The following is a 19,588-nucleotide window of genomic DNA, read 5'->3' on the forward strand; positions in this document are numbered from 1 at the left end:
CCCAATTTTCGGCTACCGAAGTTGATTGATTACAGCCCTCCCTGGAGCGATTTCAATGTGCTGAAGAAAAAACTAATTTCTCAATCTATACGTGTTTTGTAAGTCGACTTTAGTGTCCATACCTTTACCTAATATCCTAGTTCAGATTTTTATCTCGAGGTTTACTACATATTTTTATGAAAACCTCGTTGTCAGTATGGGCTATTTCGGCCATTTTCAAAAATTCGCCAAAATTTAGTTCCGAGGTGCGGGTGATATGAACGTCTTTCAATGAAGCAAATTTCAGCCAAATCGGAGGTGACAATTTTACCAAGTTCCTTTATTGAGAAGTTATTTTCGAGTTGAATAAGTCTAGTTTTGTTGGGAATTCGAGCTCGATCACGTATTTTTAAAGACTCGTAGGTTGCATCTCTGAGGTAGAGGCTCAAATTTTTATACGAAGTAATTGAGGTAAAAAAGAGGAAGCCCCTAGCCCCTCTCTTCCTAATCATATTTCAATTTTATGCGAGTAGTTAATCGAATTAGCGATGCTCTAGCAATTCGGATTATTTTTTGGAATTATCTGCAACAGTGTTCAGTGTTCACTGTTCACGTACGACGTCGCGGTTGTACAAATATTCGTGATGTTTTCTTCTGCTCTGTTCTATCTGTTTACTGAACTATCGCAATTTACACTACTAAGTACAGATTTGAATATTATCAATTTACATTTGTCCACCTTTGCTTTGTGTGTTGGGCTTTTCTTTCTTCGTAGGGCAAACTCGTACGATTCGATTCGTTGAATTCATCAGTGAAATCCTTTCATCTTGTTAAGACGATAGGTACGAGTTATAGGTATATATCGGCACGGCGGCGGCGGCGGCGTGTCTCTGACCTTTTGAGCCAAATCCTGCTTCCTGTCGCGGTCGCCCCAAAAAAGAACGATGAAAAATTGTATGGGTGTGGTTCTCGATGGAGCCGAAAAGCTGTCATTTTTTCCGTTTAATTTGTATCGAACGTTTCCTACGAGTAAACCTTGGACTGAAGGGAAATTGGAGTCGCCGAGCACTTAGAGACCTACTTACCTGCAGATACTGTGTTTGGAAATATAGTTGTACATAAGAGCAGACTCGCAAGAAAACTGACGGCGCGGCGTGGCATAAAGAATCCGAAGAATGAAAAATTTGATGATCTTAAACGAGGAGGTACCTATACTTACAGAACAACGCGTGGATTTTTCTTCCTATTTCTTTACAGATTGAATTTTAGAGTAAAGGAAAGGTCAATCTGTATCGTTTACCAGGGTTCTTTTCATGCGAAAAAAAACAACACTCGTGCCTAGACTGTTCATCAAAATTTGCCTTTTTTCAAATTTAAGTACAAGTATAGTTATTATTTTAAATGTTAGTAGGTCGTTATTAGTGCCGATGCCGTCTCGCGTCTGTTGGCTGAAGGATAAGTATTGCGGTAAATGTTAAATCCGTATTCCCGGCCTCTCTCAGCCTTTGCAACAAATAGGCTACACCTTTTGTTATTACCAAGTCGTACCTCTACCTGTGCCTGTGCGTGCCTCTGCCTATAAAAGTATGAAACGCTTCACGCTTTCAAGCTCTAGGTAAGCTCGAGCCTTTGCTTTGCTCGCTCCGCTCCACTCCACTCGTGTTTCACTTTTTCGTTTCATCCGCGATTACGAAAGTACAATTTCCAAACGCCCATATTTTCACCATTTCAACAACGTCATTTTTACTCCTCCTCGACGACCTTTTATTTATCATCATTTTCTTCTTCTTTTTCTACTTTTTTCCTCGCTCCCTTCGAGCGTTTATTACAACGGTATTACCTACATCGCCGTCTGTGCACAAGCAATCCAGCACCTCACCCGCACCCGCTCCCGCACCCGCTTCTCGTATTTCGTTTTCACTTTCGTCGAGGTGGAGTTGACTCGATTTCATAATTTAATCGAAACGTCGATTTATTATCTTTATTTTAGAGCGCTTTGATTTTCCAAATTCTCACCGTTGTTGTCTCTCGATGTAAGGCTCGTGTCATGGTTGCAGTGCAGGTGATTAACGCGTTTCGTACGTAACGTATCTCTAAGTAGACCTACGTAGAACGACGGTCACTATCGTCTAGTTTCATTTTTCAAACTCGCGATTGCGTTTATTTTTTGATCGAATATCGACAGTTCTTTTTTTGTTTTTTTTTGTTTTTCAATTGAAGACGGCCCGCGTATTATCATTATTTTTAGCATTTTCACTCGCTGTTTTCTCGGTTTGTTGATAACACTATAGAAGCGTGTGATAGCTGCCACTTCACCTAGACCACCACCTAGCTTACAACAAACTCTTTCATATCGAAGCATGTGGTAAGTGACCATGATGCGACGCTTTGCTTACGAGAGTAGGATTCAGCTAAAATTTCGGTTGTCTAGCTGTCGCGTATGAATTCACGTCATTATTGTCATTGTGCCTAAATATACATATGTATAGCTTGTATTATTCGTGGCTTGATATGTTGGAGTAAGTAATCCGTTCGCAATTTTTAAATTTTTTGATTTTCAATAAATCCAGTATAAACTGTATTTTTCGACTAATTTGAGGTCGCCGAATCCAAATCCGTTGTCCATGTGCTGCGCCGGTCACTCCTTGTAAAATCGTGTTTACTTATTTGATAAAAATTTTCATTTTTTTTCGAGGTCGTGGTGCAATTTATACCTACGTCATTTTCGTGGTAAGACACCTCCAATTGCTCTGCAGAAATGTTGTTTTCAGAAACAGTTTTTTTTTGCTCAATTTTCTGTTTCAAAACGAGCAATTTCTTAGAGGAACTAATCAATATTGGGAGGGGGGAATGCGGGACCGGAAATAAATTCGCCATGCTGCCGAAAAACCCTCCAGCCAAAATTGTCACTCAATTCGCAACCGATTTTTTCAACAACAAAACATGGTTGAAAATTTGCAAATAGTTCATTTTAGGGTGAAAACTCGATTTGAAAACATTTTTTTCAAGTATTTTCGGCATCAATTTCTCCAAAACATGCAACGATATGATGTACGTGCAATATCTGAAACTGGGAAAATATGTTGCAACGTGGTGGTGCCAATTTTTTGGTCTTCGTTACAAATGTCAAAAAATTAGAAAAAATAGGCCCAAACTGTTCAATTTTTTTTGTTTTTTTTTTCAAATTGACGATGGGTAGGTTGGTAGGTACTTGTAAAATATTTGAAATACCTAGGTTGACGCAGAATTTCAAAATGCCTATCATCTTTTGGAACTGGGTCATTTTTTCCCAAAGCAGATTGAGTGGGAGTTAGAGCAAAAAACCGCGATTTAAAAAAAAATGACCCCTCTTTAAAGACCCATATCTTCCCTCTAGAAAGCACCTCCGGACCTGAAAAATTTTCAGAGTAATTTTCGACTCAAAATGAAGGTCTCTTCCTACTAAATTTTTTTCACCTCATTACGAAGACTTTTTTTTCGAAACTATAAGATTTCGAAAATTCCAATAAAGGCTTAGGAAATACAGAAACATCAAATTTTTTTTCTAAAGCTTTACAGCTGAATTTCGTGAAACAAGAAAAAGGAGAAGTATATCTAGCTAGTGTACCATGTACGAATACGTGTGTTTCATTTGTTTGGTAGGTATCCTATATTATGTAGATTGATTGAGATCACATATAGGCTCCATGCGAGAATGAATAATGTATTGTATCTTAATTCTTGAGAAATTATACTCGCCTCGTAGTCGTATCTAAATAATACGAGCAAAAATTGTGCTTTGAAATTGTCCAGCACCAGCAGTCCGTTACAAACTGATTGATAATACGCATACTTGGGCTACATTACATAATACGTAGTATAGGTACATACAATATATTAGTAAGTATTGTATCAGCACATTTCTTGGATTTATACATTGTAAGGAGTACGAGGTTATTTAGGCTGTCAACCTACCTATCCTTCTAGGTACAATTTACTCGTAATTTGCATTATTCGACGTTTCACCGTTTCATCTTATTTAGGTAGGTACCTAGACCTAGTGTCTTTCCTTTCCAAAATACTCCACAAGATCATTCACGGAATTCGAGCACATAAGTATACCTAAGGTACTCCGCGGCGTTCCGCCGAGTAAGCTGCGTCGGAATTTGGACCTGGCACCTGGCTTTGGCCAAACAACTTTCCTTATGTATGTGCGTCTTATATGTATACGAGTAGATCACTGAATATTGAATTGAATGGACATTGGACAATGAACATTGGCTATTGTTTTGTGTGGGTACTTCAATGTAGGTACATGCCTGTTGTAGTGTATGATTACGAGTAATATGCGCCGACTAGCGGATTGGGGTTTGGGTTTGGGCTTGGGCTTGGGCTTAGACTGTGTACGAGGAAAGTAAGTTGGGTCGATTGGCTGGCCGGCCAGATCGGATCTAATCATAGCGGTACAGCATAGAACGGTGCTAAAGCGCAACGCCGCGCCGTGCCGCCAACGCTTAGAATATAAGTTGATTGTCTTTTTTTTTCTCACTCTCATAATCCAATTTTTATGGTTTACCTACCTATGTAGTATGTACGAGTAGTTTGATTCGGGTTCTTTTCTTTTAATTTGTAAACGTTTGTTACGGTACGACATCGACATGGCTTGCGCAGTGTGCCAGTGTGACCGCAACACGGCACGGCTGCTGCTGCTCAGTCTAGCTACCATATTCTTACCCGCATGCCACGAGTCATCAGTTCTATAATCTCACCGAAAGAGTACTCTCGAGTAAAATGGACGAAATGCCCCTGTTCTTGGATTTTTAGAATTTTGATGAAACATTGTCGAGTACCGTTTTAAAAAATGTCGAACCCAAAAAAATTTCCATCGCCCATAATAGCGAAAAGAGAAATTTTGAAACCGCCATATCTCCAGACCTAATTCAATGACACAAAATTTTCTTTCTCCCAAAAATGTACCCGCGTGAGAACTATTATTGGGAGTTTTTTTTTCAAATTTTTCCTCCAGGTGGATTCATCTTCAAAAACTCGTAACATATTCAAAAAAACACTCACGCAAAAAAGCGTGAGATAACCGGCTTTTCAGAATTAAAAAACGTATTAAAACATATTAAGCGTGAACAGAGACATTTAAAAAGTTGTATTCTGAGAGAATTAAAAGCCATGTTATTTTTGGCTTTCAAAATTTTAGGATTTTAAAGATTTTTTTTAGGATAGGTATTGAAAAAGAAATGAGAACAGGCCTAAGTTGAGGGATGGAAGAGGCATCAAAACAATGCTTTTCATGTTTCGCACCATATTCGTATTCAGCGTTACAAGAAAAATACTATTTCATGTGTCGCACGAACAAAACACTTTTTTGAATCTTTACCCCCTTTGGGGAGGTGCCGGGGCCCGTGGATGGGGTCCAATCAAAAATCTGACGTCATATTCGTGTTCAGCGTCACCGAAAACATACAATTCGATATATCACATGCCCCAGATTTTCTTTTGAAAGTTTCACCCAAAATTGGGGGTGAGGGTGCTCCCCCCCGTCAAAGAGTCCCATCTCGAAACTTAAATATTTCGAAACAAGAAATAAACTGAGAAATCGTTTGGGTATTAAGACAGACATTGGTGATTGCTAAGCAAAACATTTATGCTTTTAAAAAAATAGATGTACCAAAAACAAAACTGATGAGGAAGTCTGCAAAAGTCTGCAAAAATGCCACCAAAAATCAATTAGGCCTACCTAAGCTGAACTATCAGAGGAACACGTGAACCGACTTTCCATCGAATTCCTAACAATAAATATACTGAGAAATCGTTTGGGTATATTAAGACAGACGTTACTGATTATTGCTAAGCAAAATAGTTATTCTTAGAAAAAAATAGGTATACCAAAAACAAAACTGATGAGGAAGTCTGCAAAAGGACTCAAAAATGACAAAAAATATCACTTAATCTGAAATATCGAGGGAACGCCTGAACCGATTTTAATAAAACTCGAAATCTCAAAATTTCGACAATACACCAGTCGGGAGGGATAAAGCACTTTGTTCAAAATTTCATAGGTTTCGAGTTTACTCTGCCACAAAATTGGTACATAAACACATATATATATATATATGTATATAAACTTTAAGGAAACCTGAAAAAAAACTAATGGTCCCACAATGATCCCAACACCCCAAAACGCAAAGAAAATTTACTCCGGACCGAAACTGTCACAGTTGAGACAAATACAGTACCTGACTTTTCTACGAAAAGCCGGTAAAAATGTTGACAAATGACATTAACATAATAATGAAAATGAAAGGCGACAGCTTTAAAATTAAAATTAAAAATAAAAAAACACTCACGCAAAAAAGCGTGAGATAACCGGCTTTTCAGAATTGAAAAACGTATTAAAAACATATTAATTATATTTATATCAGTATAACAGTTTTATAAATATAAAAAAAATATCTACTTACATAGTAATCAACTTCGGGTCAGTTATTTATTCACTAGTTTCTCAAGTATTACAATAGCGTAATTAATTTTAAATTTGCATAATATTTCAATTCATTGAAATAAATTTAAAAAACAAATAAAATCTCAATAAAGCATATTTGGATATTTCATATTGTTCTTTTTTTCGAGGGTGTTCATAATTCAATTATGACTGGAAAATTTTAAAATTTCTTGGGTTAATTTTTGATTGTGATTTTAAACATTACCACGTCGTAATCAACTTCGGGTCAGTTATTTATTCACTAGTTTCTCAAGCATTAGAATAGCGTAATTAATTTTAAATTTGCATAATATTTCAATTCATTGAAATAAATTTAAAAAACAAATAAAATCTCAATAAAGCAAATTTGGAGATTTCATATTGTTCTTTTCAAATAGAATTCATAACAATGTGTTTCAATATGCAAATTTTAGTACTAAATTGCTTTTAGAATTTAATAGATAGAAAATCTGAGGTCATATTCGTATTCAGGGTTACAAGAAACGTACTATTTCATGTGTCGCACGAACAAAACACTTTATTTAATTTTTACCCCCTTTGGGGAGGTGCCGGGGGCCATGGATGGGGCCCAATCAAAAATCTGACGTCATATTTGTGTTCAGCGTCACCGAAAACATACAATTCGATATATCACATGCCCCAGATTTTCTTTTGAAAGTTTCACCCAAAATTGGGGGTGGGGGTGCTCCCCCTTCGTCAAAGAGTCCCATCTCGAAACCTAAATATTTCGAAACAAGTAATAAACTGAGAAATCATTTGGGTATTAAGACAGACATTGGTGTTTGCTAAGCAAAACATTTATGCTTTAAAAAAAAATAGGTGTACCAAAAACAAAACTGATGAGGAAGTCTGCAAAAGTCTGCAAAAATGCCACCAAAAATAAATTAGGCCTACCTAAGCTGAACTGTCAGAGGAACACGTGAACCGACTTTCCATCGAGTTCCTAACAAGAAATAAACTGAGAAATCGTTTGGGTATATTAAGACAGATGTTACTGATTATTGCTAAGCAAAATATTTATTCTTAGAAAAAAATAGGTATACCAAAAACAAAACTGATGAGGAAGTCTGCAAAAGGACGCAAAAATGACAAAAAATATCACTTAATCTGAAATATCGAGGAAACGCCTGGACCGATTTTAATAAAACTCGAAATCTCAAAATTTCGGCAACACACCAGTCGGGAGGGATAAAGCACTTTGTTCAAAATTTCATAGGTTTCGAGTTGACTCTGCCACAAAATTGGTACATAAACACATATATATATATATATATAAACTTTAAAGAAACCTGAAAAAAAACTAATGGTCCCACAATGATCCCAACACCCCAAAACGCAAAAAAAATTTACTCCGGACCGAAACTGTCACAGTTGAGACAAATACAGTACCTGACTTTTCTTCGAAAAGCCGGTAAAATGTGTTTTTTGTGTCATGGCAGGCACCTGCATCCCCTGAGCATGGAGTAGGAGCAGGTATACATTTCGTTCTTTAGAACCTCTGCTGTTCATTGTGTGTGGATACTTTCTACCTGCCACAGACAGGTGCTACCAAATCTAATGATAACAATGGCTGATTTGTTGCCCATTGTACCCTGTTTAACCCCCAGTCTTTCCAACACCTGCAGATTAGGGGTTTGTATAATTAACACCTGCATGGTTAATGATTGGTGGAGATGGAACTAGGAGTCCCCTCCCACTTTATTTGGTCACCTCGAGGCTTTCAGACTGGCTCTCCAAGTCAGTTCGGTCCCACACTCGGAAGAGTTAACATCTCCTACAGATAATTACATTGGCTTATGGCCAATTGTATACAGTCACAACCATACCCTTGACAAGGTCAAGTGGTTCATCTGGTGCATACAAACCCCTAACCTGCAGGTGTTGGAAGGACTGGGGGTTAAACAGGGTACAATGGGCAATACATCAGCCATTGTTATCATTAGATTTGGTAGCACCTGCCCATGACAGGTAGAAAGTATCCACACACACAATGAACAGCGGGGATTCTAAAGAAAGAAAAATATACCTGCTCCTACCCCATGCTCGATGCTTAGGAATTCTGAATACAGATGAATTCGATTAAACACCTTGTGGCTTCAAAAGGTGAAGAAGGAAACCAGAATACAACTACTGTGTACTTGTGTACTCTAGTACAATAATCGGATTATTTTGAGACTCTCGCCAAAGAATTCTTTGAAGTGGGATATCATCAGTATGCCTTAAAAATTGTAAATACATTTTATGAATATCAGATTTGAAAACATAATGTTGAAAATGTGATCTAAATAAAATACTCATTAAAGGAGCTTGCACTATAGGGCCTTTCATTTAACAAACACTCAAAGATAAACCAGAGAAGATTTCATTGTAGGATCCAAAACTACTCTTAATTTAGTGGTGCTAGATGAATTCTTTAATTACTGCGTGGTGACTGGTGAGGAATATAATAACTAATTTCACCAGGAGCCTGTGGACACCCCCTTCCGCCAATTTCGGGGCGAAAGAAAATTGACCATGTGGGTATCGTTATCATATGGATCGAACTCGCGGAACATGGATATGAAGTTGGATTTGCAGGGGGGAGGGGTTGTCCAAAAATTGAGTTTCTTGTGAAAAATTCTTTTCTGGGTAACCCACCCCCTCGAATGTAGTCTTGAGAAAATATTTTGGAACGCAGTGGTGTCAATGTTTTAGACTCCAAAAAGTTAGGAATTTTTTTTTGATTTTTCCAAGTTGGCAATAATGATCAAAAAAAGGAGCACCACTCACGCGTTTCAAAGTATTTCATCAGTTTTAGGAGTGATATATTTCAATGAAGTTTTCACGAGAAACTCAATTTTTGCACCTCAGTAAATACTCACCTACGTAGTACGTCTATGTACATTTTACGCAAACATATTTTCGAATACTTGGGCTTTTCTAGTTGAACGGTGGACCGGAACTGTCACATACATTAGTGAAGTTGTATGTAATGAAGCGTTCTTGCAGATAGCATTTTGTCGTCGGTAGGTAGTAGGTACTCGTAGGTACAGGGTGCCCAGAAATATCGAGTACCCCTAAAAAAGTTTTCTACTAAAATACTTTGGTTGGTCAAAGTGAATGATAAAAATGATTGTACATGATTGGTTGTTGGACTGGAGAGATAACATTCCACCAATCATATGCGTCTATTCAACCGTTCACGTTGCCAACCTATATTTTTAATGAAAAACTTTCTTAGGGGTACTCGATATTTCTGGGCACCCTGTACTGCTTAGGTAGGTATACCAGACCAGCTACTCGTACCTAGTTAAGTTTAGCTATCACGAGTGGTGGTGAGTGGTGATGAGTGATGACGGTGGTCGGTGGTGCGGTATCGTTTATTATCGGTGTTGGGTGAACGGTGATTCATAGGGCTTCGGACGTTTGCATTCTAATCGCCTCGTCGCCGCGCCGCGTCGTGGTTGTTTTCACCTTTACCTTATTTCTGGTTTTGCGTTTGCGACGACTACGACTTGACGAGCAATGGTGATTGGTGATTGGTGACGAATGGTGTGGTACGGCGATGGCGATGGCGATGGAAATTAATACGCTCAAGTACAGCGCGGCGTGAACAGCCTTGTCGTTTGCAACGTTACACGTAATACTACTTGTCCTATGTACCTGTGTAAGTGTGTGCCTAATATCTCTCTAATACCCATTACCCCTTACTCATTACCCGTACCCTATACATCGCATACCATATTACGTAGGTAGAGGTATACGTATACGTAATACGTACTCGTATTCGAGTATCTAGATCCACTTTTAGCATACTTGTACAAACAGTCTGCGTTCGCAGACCGAGACCACGGACACAGAGGCGCAGGCAGTGACAAAGCGCATTGTATTGTACTCGTATTCGCGTTGTCAACTCGAATGCAGTCGTTCAAAACACTTAGCACTCGGCTTACCTACACGCGTATAGGTACGAAATTAGGTACCTACTTATTACCTGTTTGTGTGTTGTTGAGCGTGTATCTGCTAGTGCTAGGTACTCGTATTTGTTTGTAATGTACCTATTCGTATTTGCTGGCAAAAACGAATAATTGGTCTATCGAGTTGATCAACTGCCGCGATCGCGAATATCATCAAGCCCCTCGTACTCGTAGTTCATTACTTACCACCGAGCCTAGGTGTCGTGTGCGCGAATAGTGAATAGTGTGACTTGTGACTGTAAAGTTTTATTCCTCGTGTTGGTTTTGCGCGAGCTGTGTGCGATACAGGCACGAGCACGAGCACAAGCAATACTCGTACTCATCGGACAAGAAACTTACCGGCAAAGCGAGGTGCGTCTACCTGCAACACCTACGGATAGTTCAAGTTCAGTAAATCAGTAATCGGGCATCGGGCGCATCGCTTCGCTTCGTGATGAAGTCATCCCACGATTGGTGCCGTCGTCATCGTTGAAATGGGTAGGGACACGTCTACAGGCGATACTACTGGTAATCAGCTGAGCGACGCTGTTGCGAACGCCGCCGATTTTGCACCCGTCAAAGCGAGTCCGCGTCAATTTTGGTTTTGCGAACAACGTCGTTGGAAAAGTACTCCTAAATTCCCATCTCGCGAAAGAAATTACGCCATTCGAAGAAGACCCTCGAGAAACGCCAACGCCAACGCCAGCGCGAGCGCGCTCGATCTCGCTTTTGTAGCCCAAAACGCCGGCGCCGCCGCCGCGAGTTCGTAGCGTGCGCGTGCGCGTGTGCGGCTCCCCCGATCCAGTTTCACGGCGCCGGGCGCAGTACCCGCCTAGCGCCTAGCGCCTACCCCATCGTTCCGCATTTCGAGCCGAAAATTCTCTCGGAAGCGCTGGTTTCGTGGCATCAACCAACGGGCAACGGTCTTCCATGGCTTGATTCTCCAATTTTTCTTCTAGGTTGGTGATTTATTATGTAACAATGTAACATAACCGTAATAACTACGTAGACGTACCAATCGTACCATAGTTAGGTATATTGTTGAAATCTTATACAAACCTCTCTACTATCTTACCAAAACAATTACGCGTACAGGGTGCCCAGAAATATCGTGAACCCCTAAAAAAAGTTTTCTGCTAAATGTTTCGGTTGGTCACAGTGAATGATACGAGTAGTAATGATAGCGCATGATTGGTTGTTAGACTGAGGTGATAGATAATATCCGATCGAGTTTTGAGCATTGTGTCGCTACAGGAAGTCGTTTGAGGAAATTCTGCTCACATTTCGATTATACCTATACCTACTCGTATTTGCTTTTCTACCCCAATACTTAGTCTTTCCCCCGTAATCGAGCATGCAAAAAAAAAAAAAAAAAAAAAAAATGGGCAGCATGATCGTTCGAAGTACGACTACGAGTACTATGTGTATGTTTTTATTGAACACGCAGTAGTATATGTACGTAACGATTGTACTTGGAATGACGAATGTGTACCTCTACCTACTATAACCTAGTGTGTACAACATATTATACATATCTCTATGAACGACCGATTCAGTATGCATCAATGCATGTGCAAACAAGGCGAATGTCTAGGTCATTATCGATGACTGATTAGAAAATTTGTTTCGGTGTTTGTTTTGCACTGTATGGGTAATGGGAATGGGTGCAAAGGGTGTAATGGGTATGGGAGCGCTGAAAGGTGCGCTGAAGCCAAAAAGAGACGACCGCGACGCGACACGACACGACACGACTGACTAATACAAGTACGAGTACGAGTACGAGTAATTTCGAAAAATATTAACCATTCGCGGTTACAGCATCCGCAATTGGCCGACGTCCATCAGGTTAATTCGCGTTCAGTGTCGCCCAAAACCAAAAGCGTTCGCGCGCTTTTACTATACGTGTACGCTACGTTACGTAGGTCTAGGTATTACGTATTACGTATTACGTACTTTACTTATTACTTATACTATACTTACATATGTACAATGGCATTCGGCATTCGACATTCGGCTCAGCGTCTCTTCTTATTGTTAGTTCTTTTTTACATACACGAGTAGGAGTAATCATTTCACTGGGTGCGGGTGGGGTGCGAGTGTGATTGCGATTGCCGGCTTATCTCTGTATGTATCTGTTCAATGTTCTTAACGTTTACACGTCGATAGATACGTACGTACATATATCCACATCTACGAGTACAACAGAAAACATACTCAATACATAAATATGTATGTACTCGATACTCGTACTATCATAATAGATTACGTTTCACGCCGCAAATACATATTATTCGTTTATTTTAACTTGTTTTCGCGATTTTGCGAGATAATCTTCGATACGCGTATTCGAGTAATTAATTATTTTCTCTGTTCACGGCGAATCCATCCACATTATAGTGCACCATCGTCGTTGACTTACGAATAATTATCAATTTATCATTTACTCCACTTCAGTTTTAGCTTTAGCAATGCACTCTCCAAAATCTAATGGGTTAAGACGCTACTCTCAGCTTTGTACTCGTGCCTTACTTCCTGAAATCCGAAAATTGCATAAATTATGTAACTTCCAAAGATGTTTATTGAAAACGACTAAAAATTTCTTGAAACTTTGTTTAAAGTTGATGAAGTGTGTCTGTGTAGGTAGGTATATCTCAAAATTTGACTCGAATGTGGCAAAAATCAAAAGTAAAGTCGTCTGCTGCGTCGAACGAGGAGCAAAAAATTATTCGCAAACCTGATTCACGGCTCGTACTTGACTGCCTAATTGTTGAGAATCGCTAATCGAACGATAATATTACGTGTTTTCGATCCGAATTTCGAGTTTAATCGAATCGTGATTCAAATTTTCGCGGACCCTATAGCTGGTACGAGGTTTTTTTTTGGTATCCCTGCCTCTCACGAATCCATCTGTCACGCATGCGTCAACTCAAAAACTCAAATTTGGTACCCATGTCTGAGCTTCCTGAATCAATTGTAGTTACCTAGTTTCTAGTCTTTTTAAATTCAATTTTCAGCATTTTTGGTCGCACTCTGTCGAATTTTTTAAGCTAAATCGACCACGTGACTTCTTCGCTCGCCGATTTCGAGCACAAGTCGCTGATTATCGCATTGTTGTTGATTTTCTGTTGCTCTTGAAGTACTGCGAAGTTGTAGGTGTCGATGTCGCAGGTATTCGTATACGTGGAATTGAAAGCAATAAGTTGCACATCGATATACTTTTACGAATGTGTGAGAAGTGAAATGCAGAATTGCAGACAATAAATAGACAGTAGACACCAGACACCAGACACGAATGTACCTAGACCTATACGTACTGTTGTTAGAATGATTGTATCGGTGTACTTGACGGATGATAATGCTACGTAGACGTACGTTAGACTTACGGTAAATGGTTAAATGGCGATGGGCGATGGGTGATGGGACGATAGCGCGTTCTTATTAAAATTTTATTATTCCACTCCGGAGACGAGTTGATTTTATAAATAGATGACATATTTCGTCGTGTGATGCGTGTATGCTGTAGCTGTATATTAAAGAGTGGCGCGAAGTCGAGTGCACAGCCTATCGCCCATCGCCTATCGCGGGATTCGCGTGTACTTGATCGCGAGTCGCGAGCTCGCGGTGCGACGTAAACGTTTTACGATATGCGAGGGCGGCCCCTGGCCCCTGGCCCCTGCGGCCCGAGCCCGAATGATAACAAGAGGAAAACCGCAACCGCAGCTTGATACGCTATCAGTAGGTGTAAAATAAGTGTATTCTTTATGTTAGTATTTATACGTATGTACGAGTATCCTCACGATGATAGCCGATAGGTACCTCTACCTACCTACGAGTATACAGATACACTTATACTCTTACTCGTTCGTATACTCGCTGACCTGAAGCTTGACGCTTGACGCCTGACGCCGCCGGTGTATTCCCGCTAGAATGCGCCAGGCTCACGTGCTGGTCGTCGAGTCGAAAATATTTTCTCGTTCTAGTTGCTTGTGATCATGCGAAACCCCGCGTAGTTCAAATTCGATAATTCTTATCGCGAATCCTACTCTCATTTTTATCATTATTTACCTACTTGCTTTCTTACTTACGAGTATCTATTTTTTTTCACTTTTTCATATGCATTGTGACGGGTTGCGATTGCGAATGCGATTACAATTACGACTGCGACTGCGGCAATATACAGTACTCGTACTCGTACTCGTATAGTCGATTCGAGTCGCGATGAACGAATTATCGTCACTTTATTTGATTTAATTGTTTACCTACGGTACTCGGTACTACCTACTCGTATTGTGCGAATACCGCGTTCTTAATTACTCGTATTAACCTATCTGTTTTCCTTTTCGCTATCTACATATTATTAAGAGTGCCATTGCCATTGTTCTTCTTATCAAATGCGATGCGTTCGCGTACATTTTCGTGTACACGGTAGAGTAGCTGTAGCTATAGCTAATTGTAATCGTCTGTTGCTTATGTCATGATTGTCATGTGTCATGTGATGTGTGACTTTGATCGATGTTTGTCAAGAAATCACGCTGTTTGAGTAGGTTTTTCCTAGTTCCGAGTTGCAGTCCAATAAGGACGATTCCAGTACATTGTATAAATTTTGCCTTAGTTTACCTAACACGTTATTTTGCCGGAAGAAACCTAGACCTAGCCTAGACGCGATGCACGTGGTGCTGACTGCTGATGCTATACTGATGCTACTTACCTACTGGCTGCTCCTGCTGCTTGTTTTCGCCTTCGCTTTCGCTGTCGTTGACGTAACCTAAATTCTACGTACTCGACTACTCGTATCTTGTGATTGTGCACTCGAATCGAGGATACCTATTTACCTATCTTGTACTCGTAGGTATATGATATTCGTGAATCATCTCGAGTTCATAGCGAGGTAATCGAGGAAAAGATGCTCCGTCCATTTTTTGTGTTATTAGTAGGTACATATATCTGTCTTTCTGTAGGTCTGTTTAGTTGCTCGTGCATACGTACGAGTAAAATACCATGTATATTTTACATGAGCCATGGCCGAGACCTTTGCTTCAATTTATCAAGTTCATTTTGTGGTTACAGAAGAATGATCTTCTACATAATTATCTTAGTTATCGGGATGAGTGATAAATCTTGGCGATTTTTCGTCGGCAAATGATAATTTGCCGGCTCCAGTTGTTTATGTGTATATTTAATGGCCGTATGTGCATTTGTGCGACCACAGCCACTGCACGCCTGTTCGCCTGTTCGTGCAGTACGAGTAGAAATTTTTGCAGACTCGATTTGCGCGCTCGGCACAGCGCTCGCCTCGCGTCTCTTTGCGTCGTACGAGTATTAACGTCCCAATGGCCAATAACTATGATTAATTTGCCAGCCTTTATCAAATTTATCTGATTAGGGTGGTGTTGCTGATGGGATGTGATAAAATTTATCTGCTGGTCACGCGATCGCGATACCATATACTCGACTCGTACACTACCTACGCACTACGCTTATACTCGTAGGGTTATTTACTCGCAAGATTACCTATGGCGAATAGGTAATTAGGTATACCGAATACTGGATACTCGTGCTCGTAAAGTACCAACTTGGTTTACGTAGGTTATGGGTACCTTCGTTTCGAACAGTCGGTAATTTTGTTAGCGTTATGATCTTTTATAGCATATTACGGTTACCAACGTGTAAAAAAACGATTAAGAAAATAGACGTCTATTTGATATTTCTGCATTCTGCGAATGCTGTGTAAAAGTGTTGTGTACGGAACGTGGCTAAGGCTATACGATTAGTCGATTACGAGTATAGTTGTACCAATTATCCGTTTCCGCTCGTCCATAAGTATTCCTTTCCCGTCTTCGCACGTCCAGATTTGCACGCGAGACGCCAAATTTTCAATAAGTAAGATAAATTAAAAAATGGAAAAAGAAAATAGAACATTCGAAATTACAGGAATCGTTTCGTAGATGTGTTGCAGACAGCGCATAGATACCAGTTTTCAGGTTCATATTTTGTAAAAATTGGCCAAATTCATGGGGAGGGGGGGTGTGTGTGTGAGAACTTGAGAAAGTACATACTTAGTTGATTCCCAGAACCGTCGGAACCGTTTGAAAATTTAGAAAAGAAAAGTCCCAAAAGATCCACCAGAACAACCATCGCGAGAACCAGAACAAAATTTCGATAAGAAAAACCATCAAAATCCTTCTCACTATAAGTCAGAGATCGGTTGGTTCTTTTTAGTTAGGTACCCTATCATTGAAACTTCTTATTTTTACCAAATTGAAGTGAGAATTTGAGTTTTTTTAGGCAAAATGAGCGGAGTAAAAAGAAAATTTTTAGGAATTTTCAATTTTTTGCTATATTTTGGAACTGGAATTCGTGGGTACGAGTATTTGAAACAGTTTTTTTGATCGGCGGAACCATCATAGGAGAATGTCAAAAGCGAACAACCAGAAGAACTGAAACAGTTGGAATTTGAAAAACAAGACGTGAAAATCGCTTTGGAACGAGGAGCTGAAAACTACCTTCTGTAACGAAACCGGAAAAAAATTATTTCAAAATCACACTCGATAAATTTTGGAAACCAGAACCGGAAATCACGTATTTTCAAAAATCCTGAACACCACCGCTATCACCAGCGATTCAAATTCAAACGGTTTTCATCATCCCTGCCCAAAACACGAAACACGGTCCAATCGTTTTCACTTTTCACTGACGTACTTACGAATTGAATTTGCAACAGTGAGAAAAAGTGTCAAAATTTCACACCGAAAGGTCAGATTTCTTCTCTCGAATAGCACTCGATAGAAAAAATCAACAAGTACGAATAAGTACCTACTGTCTGCGAAATGAAGTCAATTTATTTACGTAAAAACGACCTGGGAATCAATTCGACTATACTCCTAGCTGCAGGTTCCTAAAAAATCATTTGGCAATCGACTCGACTCATCACGTACACTGTACAGCTCTCGAGGAGTTGAAAACACGAGGACGTGAACTAGAGTTAGACGAGAGCGCGCCGAATTTTGGAAAAAGAACGAAATCTAGGTGAAATTACAAATTCCCTCTCCCTTCCCAGTTTGTCGGAAAAATGTTCGGTGAATAGAAATAGCTCTGATCGAAGTACACGTTTGGAACGGAACGAAATTAACTCGATACCATTGAGAGTGAGTAAACATGGCCATCGCAATCGCATCGTTTATCCTACGCGACGTCAACAAACAAAATCAATGCCGCTCGAGCTTGATATACGAGACTTAGCTCATTTACTCGTAAGATATAGGGTACTATAGGATAAATATCCCTTCGCAAGTTTTCTCGTCCTGTCGTCCTCCGCGTCCTGACGCGAAACTTTAGACGTAAAATTACCTTTCATAAAGGTTTGGTCGTTAAATACGACCTTTTTGAATTTTTATGACGTAGATCCGAAACGCGTAATAAAGCGCAATTTTTTATCCCAACGGCAACGTAGGTATAATGAAACTAAATCCGCTAACACCTTTGTTCTTCTCGCCAATTTTGGCGTGGTACCTACTACCTAGTGTTTTGTGGGAAAAATTTCTTGATGTAGTAGAGTAAAATTACGTACCTGTATCTGCAATATGCATAGGAATAGTTAGCACGTAGAACGTCGTGCATACTTGTAGATTTGCGTATGTATAGTACGTACTACGTACATCTGTATTTACGAGTATGTTAATACGTTGACCCTTTAAATATTCTCGTGTTTACTTTTCTTACTCTCGTAGTTGAAAAAAAGAAGAAAAAAAATGAATGAACAAACACGTAGGCGTGCGTAGACTCGAGTAATATTATGTTAAAATACTTTCAACTCTAAAAGACACTTTTAAAGCAACTACGAGTACATGCGATACATGTACGTATTTTTAATAAACAGAAAGCCATTAAGGGACACATTCTGAGTGATGACTATAGTGGCTCTTAATACGAGTACAAAAACAAACGATACATAGAGATACTGAGTGTTGTACCCTCTGTGTTTGCATGTGATATTCTCGTAGGTGAACAGGTGGTTCAGTGAAAAATCAAAATACATAATTTTTACACGATGAATGGGATTCGGTATCATTTTTAGCCGAAAAGATGATTCCCCCCCCCCATTCTATACGGATGAAAATTTGATATATGGGCAAAATGCATTTATATAGAAAAGTACATAATTGAAATCGTGTGCTCGAATCGATCGGAAGAATCACGAAGATGATAAATCCGCGAATACCCGGGTGCTTGAGGCGCTGAATTTCATTTTCACCCTACTTCGTAAATCGTTAGAATGCGGAAATTCGCTCGAGACTCCAAAACGTTTCGAAACCGTCGCCAATGTACATAGGTAAAGGTATACTCGTGTCGTATAGCTACTCGGGAGGTTGAAAACAGGACACAATCCGAATTTCAGCTTTTTACTGGAATTTTATCAAAATTTTGAATTTTTTTCGTGGGAAATTAGCCAAATTTGAATATATTTAAAAATTCGCAAAAAATCGAAAAATGAATTTCAGTCTCGGCTCCGCTTAGTTCGAAATTTTTTTTTGCCCGTTGGGGTACTTCCCTTGTGAGAAATGTCTCAAATTGTGTGAAATTTAGGATGGGTTGAAAAAAAATGAATGGAAAATATCGGAAATTTATCTGAACAAAAGCTGACTGTCGGGGAAAAAATTTTCCACCGATTTTCACATTGAATTTGTACGTGAGGATTCAGCGCCAGGAGGAAACGTAGGAGACTATTTCTATGTATTCGCGCCATCGTTGGTTCCTTTCATTCCTGAAACTGAAAATAATCCTTTAAGGACTGCATTCTTGTACACGCCTTAGGCCTATTTTCAAACGCTCAAACGCTACGAATACTTCTTGGTATCTCTTGCTGGTGGGTGTTAGGCTGAAAAAAACCTACCTATACCTATTGTCGTAGTCTTTGCTCATTTTGCTTTTCAAACACGCGAGGAAAGGAAGATGGCGATGGGCGATGTTTTCGGTATTCATTAATCTTTATCGCCGATGGAATTGCGAACGTAAACGGTTGAAAGAAAATCGAAATTTAATTTAGTGTTTTCGTTCGTCACACTTTACCTACCCTGCCCTGTAATGTGTAGGTAGATATAGCTAGGTACCTCGATAGTAGGTACAGTCATCACTCGATTACCTACGATAATCTTGGGTCAGTTTGGGCGTGTGCGTTCTTTCA

At 39.6% G+C, this 19,588-nt stretch overlaps 1 protein-coding gene across 4 annotated transcripts in view; it reads left to right on the plus strand.

Moving 5' to 3' along the window:
• Positions 1 to 19,588, plus strand: part of LOC135838117 (four and a half LIM domains protein 2-like) — a 48,517-nt gene that overhangs the window by 16,948 nt on the left and 11,981 nt on the right. For 2 of the 4 annotated variants that reach the window (XM_065353689.1, XM_065353691.1), the window contains exon 1: positions 14,373 to 14,832. The exons of 1 other annotated variant lie outside the window; for it this stretch is intronic. Coding sequence is in view for 2 of the 3 variants with exons in the window: in XM_065353691.1 (XP_065209763.1) it covers positions 14,804 to 14,832 (29 nt within the window). In the remaining variant the exon portion in view is untranslated. Of the gene's footprint in view, positions 1 to 2,324; positions 2,345 to 14,372; positions 14,833 to 19,588 lie in introns of those variants that run through there. One more of the 4 variants, XM_065353692.1, reaches the window with a different exon arrangement.

Source organism: Planococcus citri, chromosome 2 (assembly GCF_950023065.1).
Source record: "Planococcus citri chromosome 2, ihPlaCitr1.1, whole genome shotgun sequence".
NCBI lineage: Eukaryota > Metazoa > Arthropoda > Insecta > Hemiptera > Pseudococcidae > Planococcus > Planococcus citri.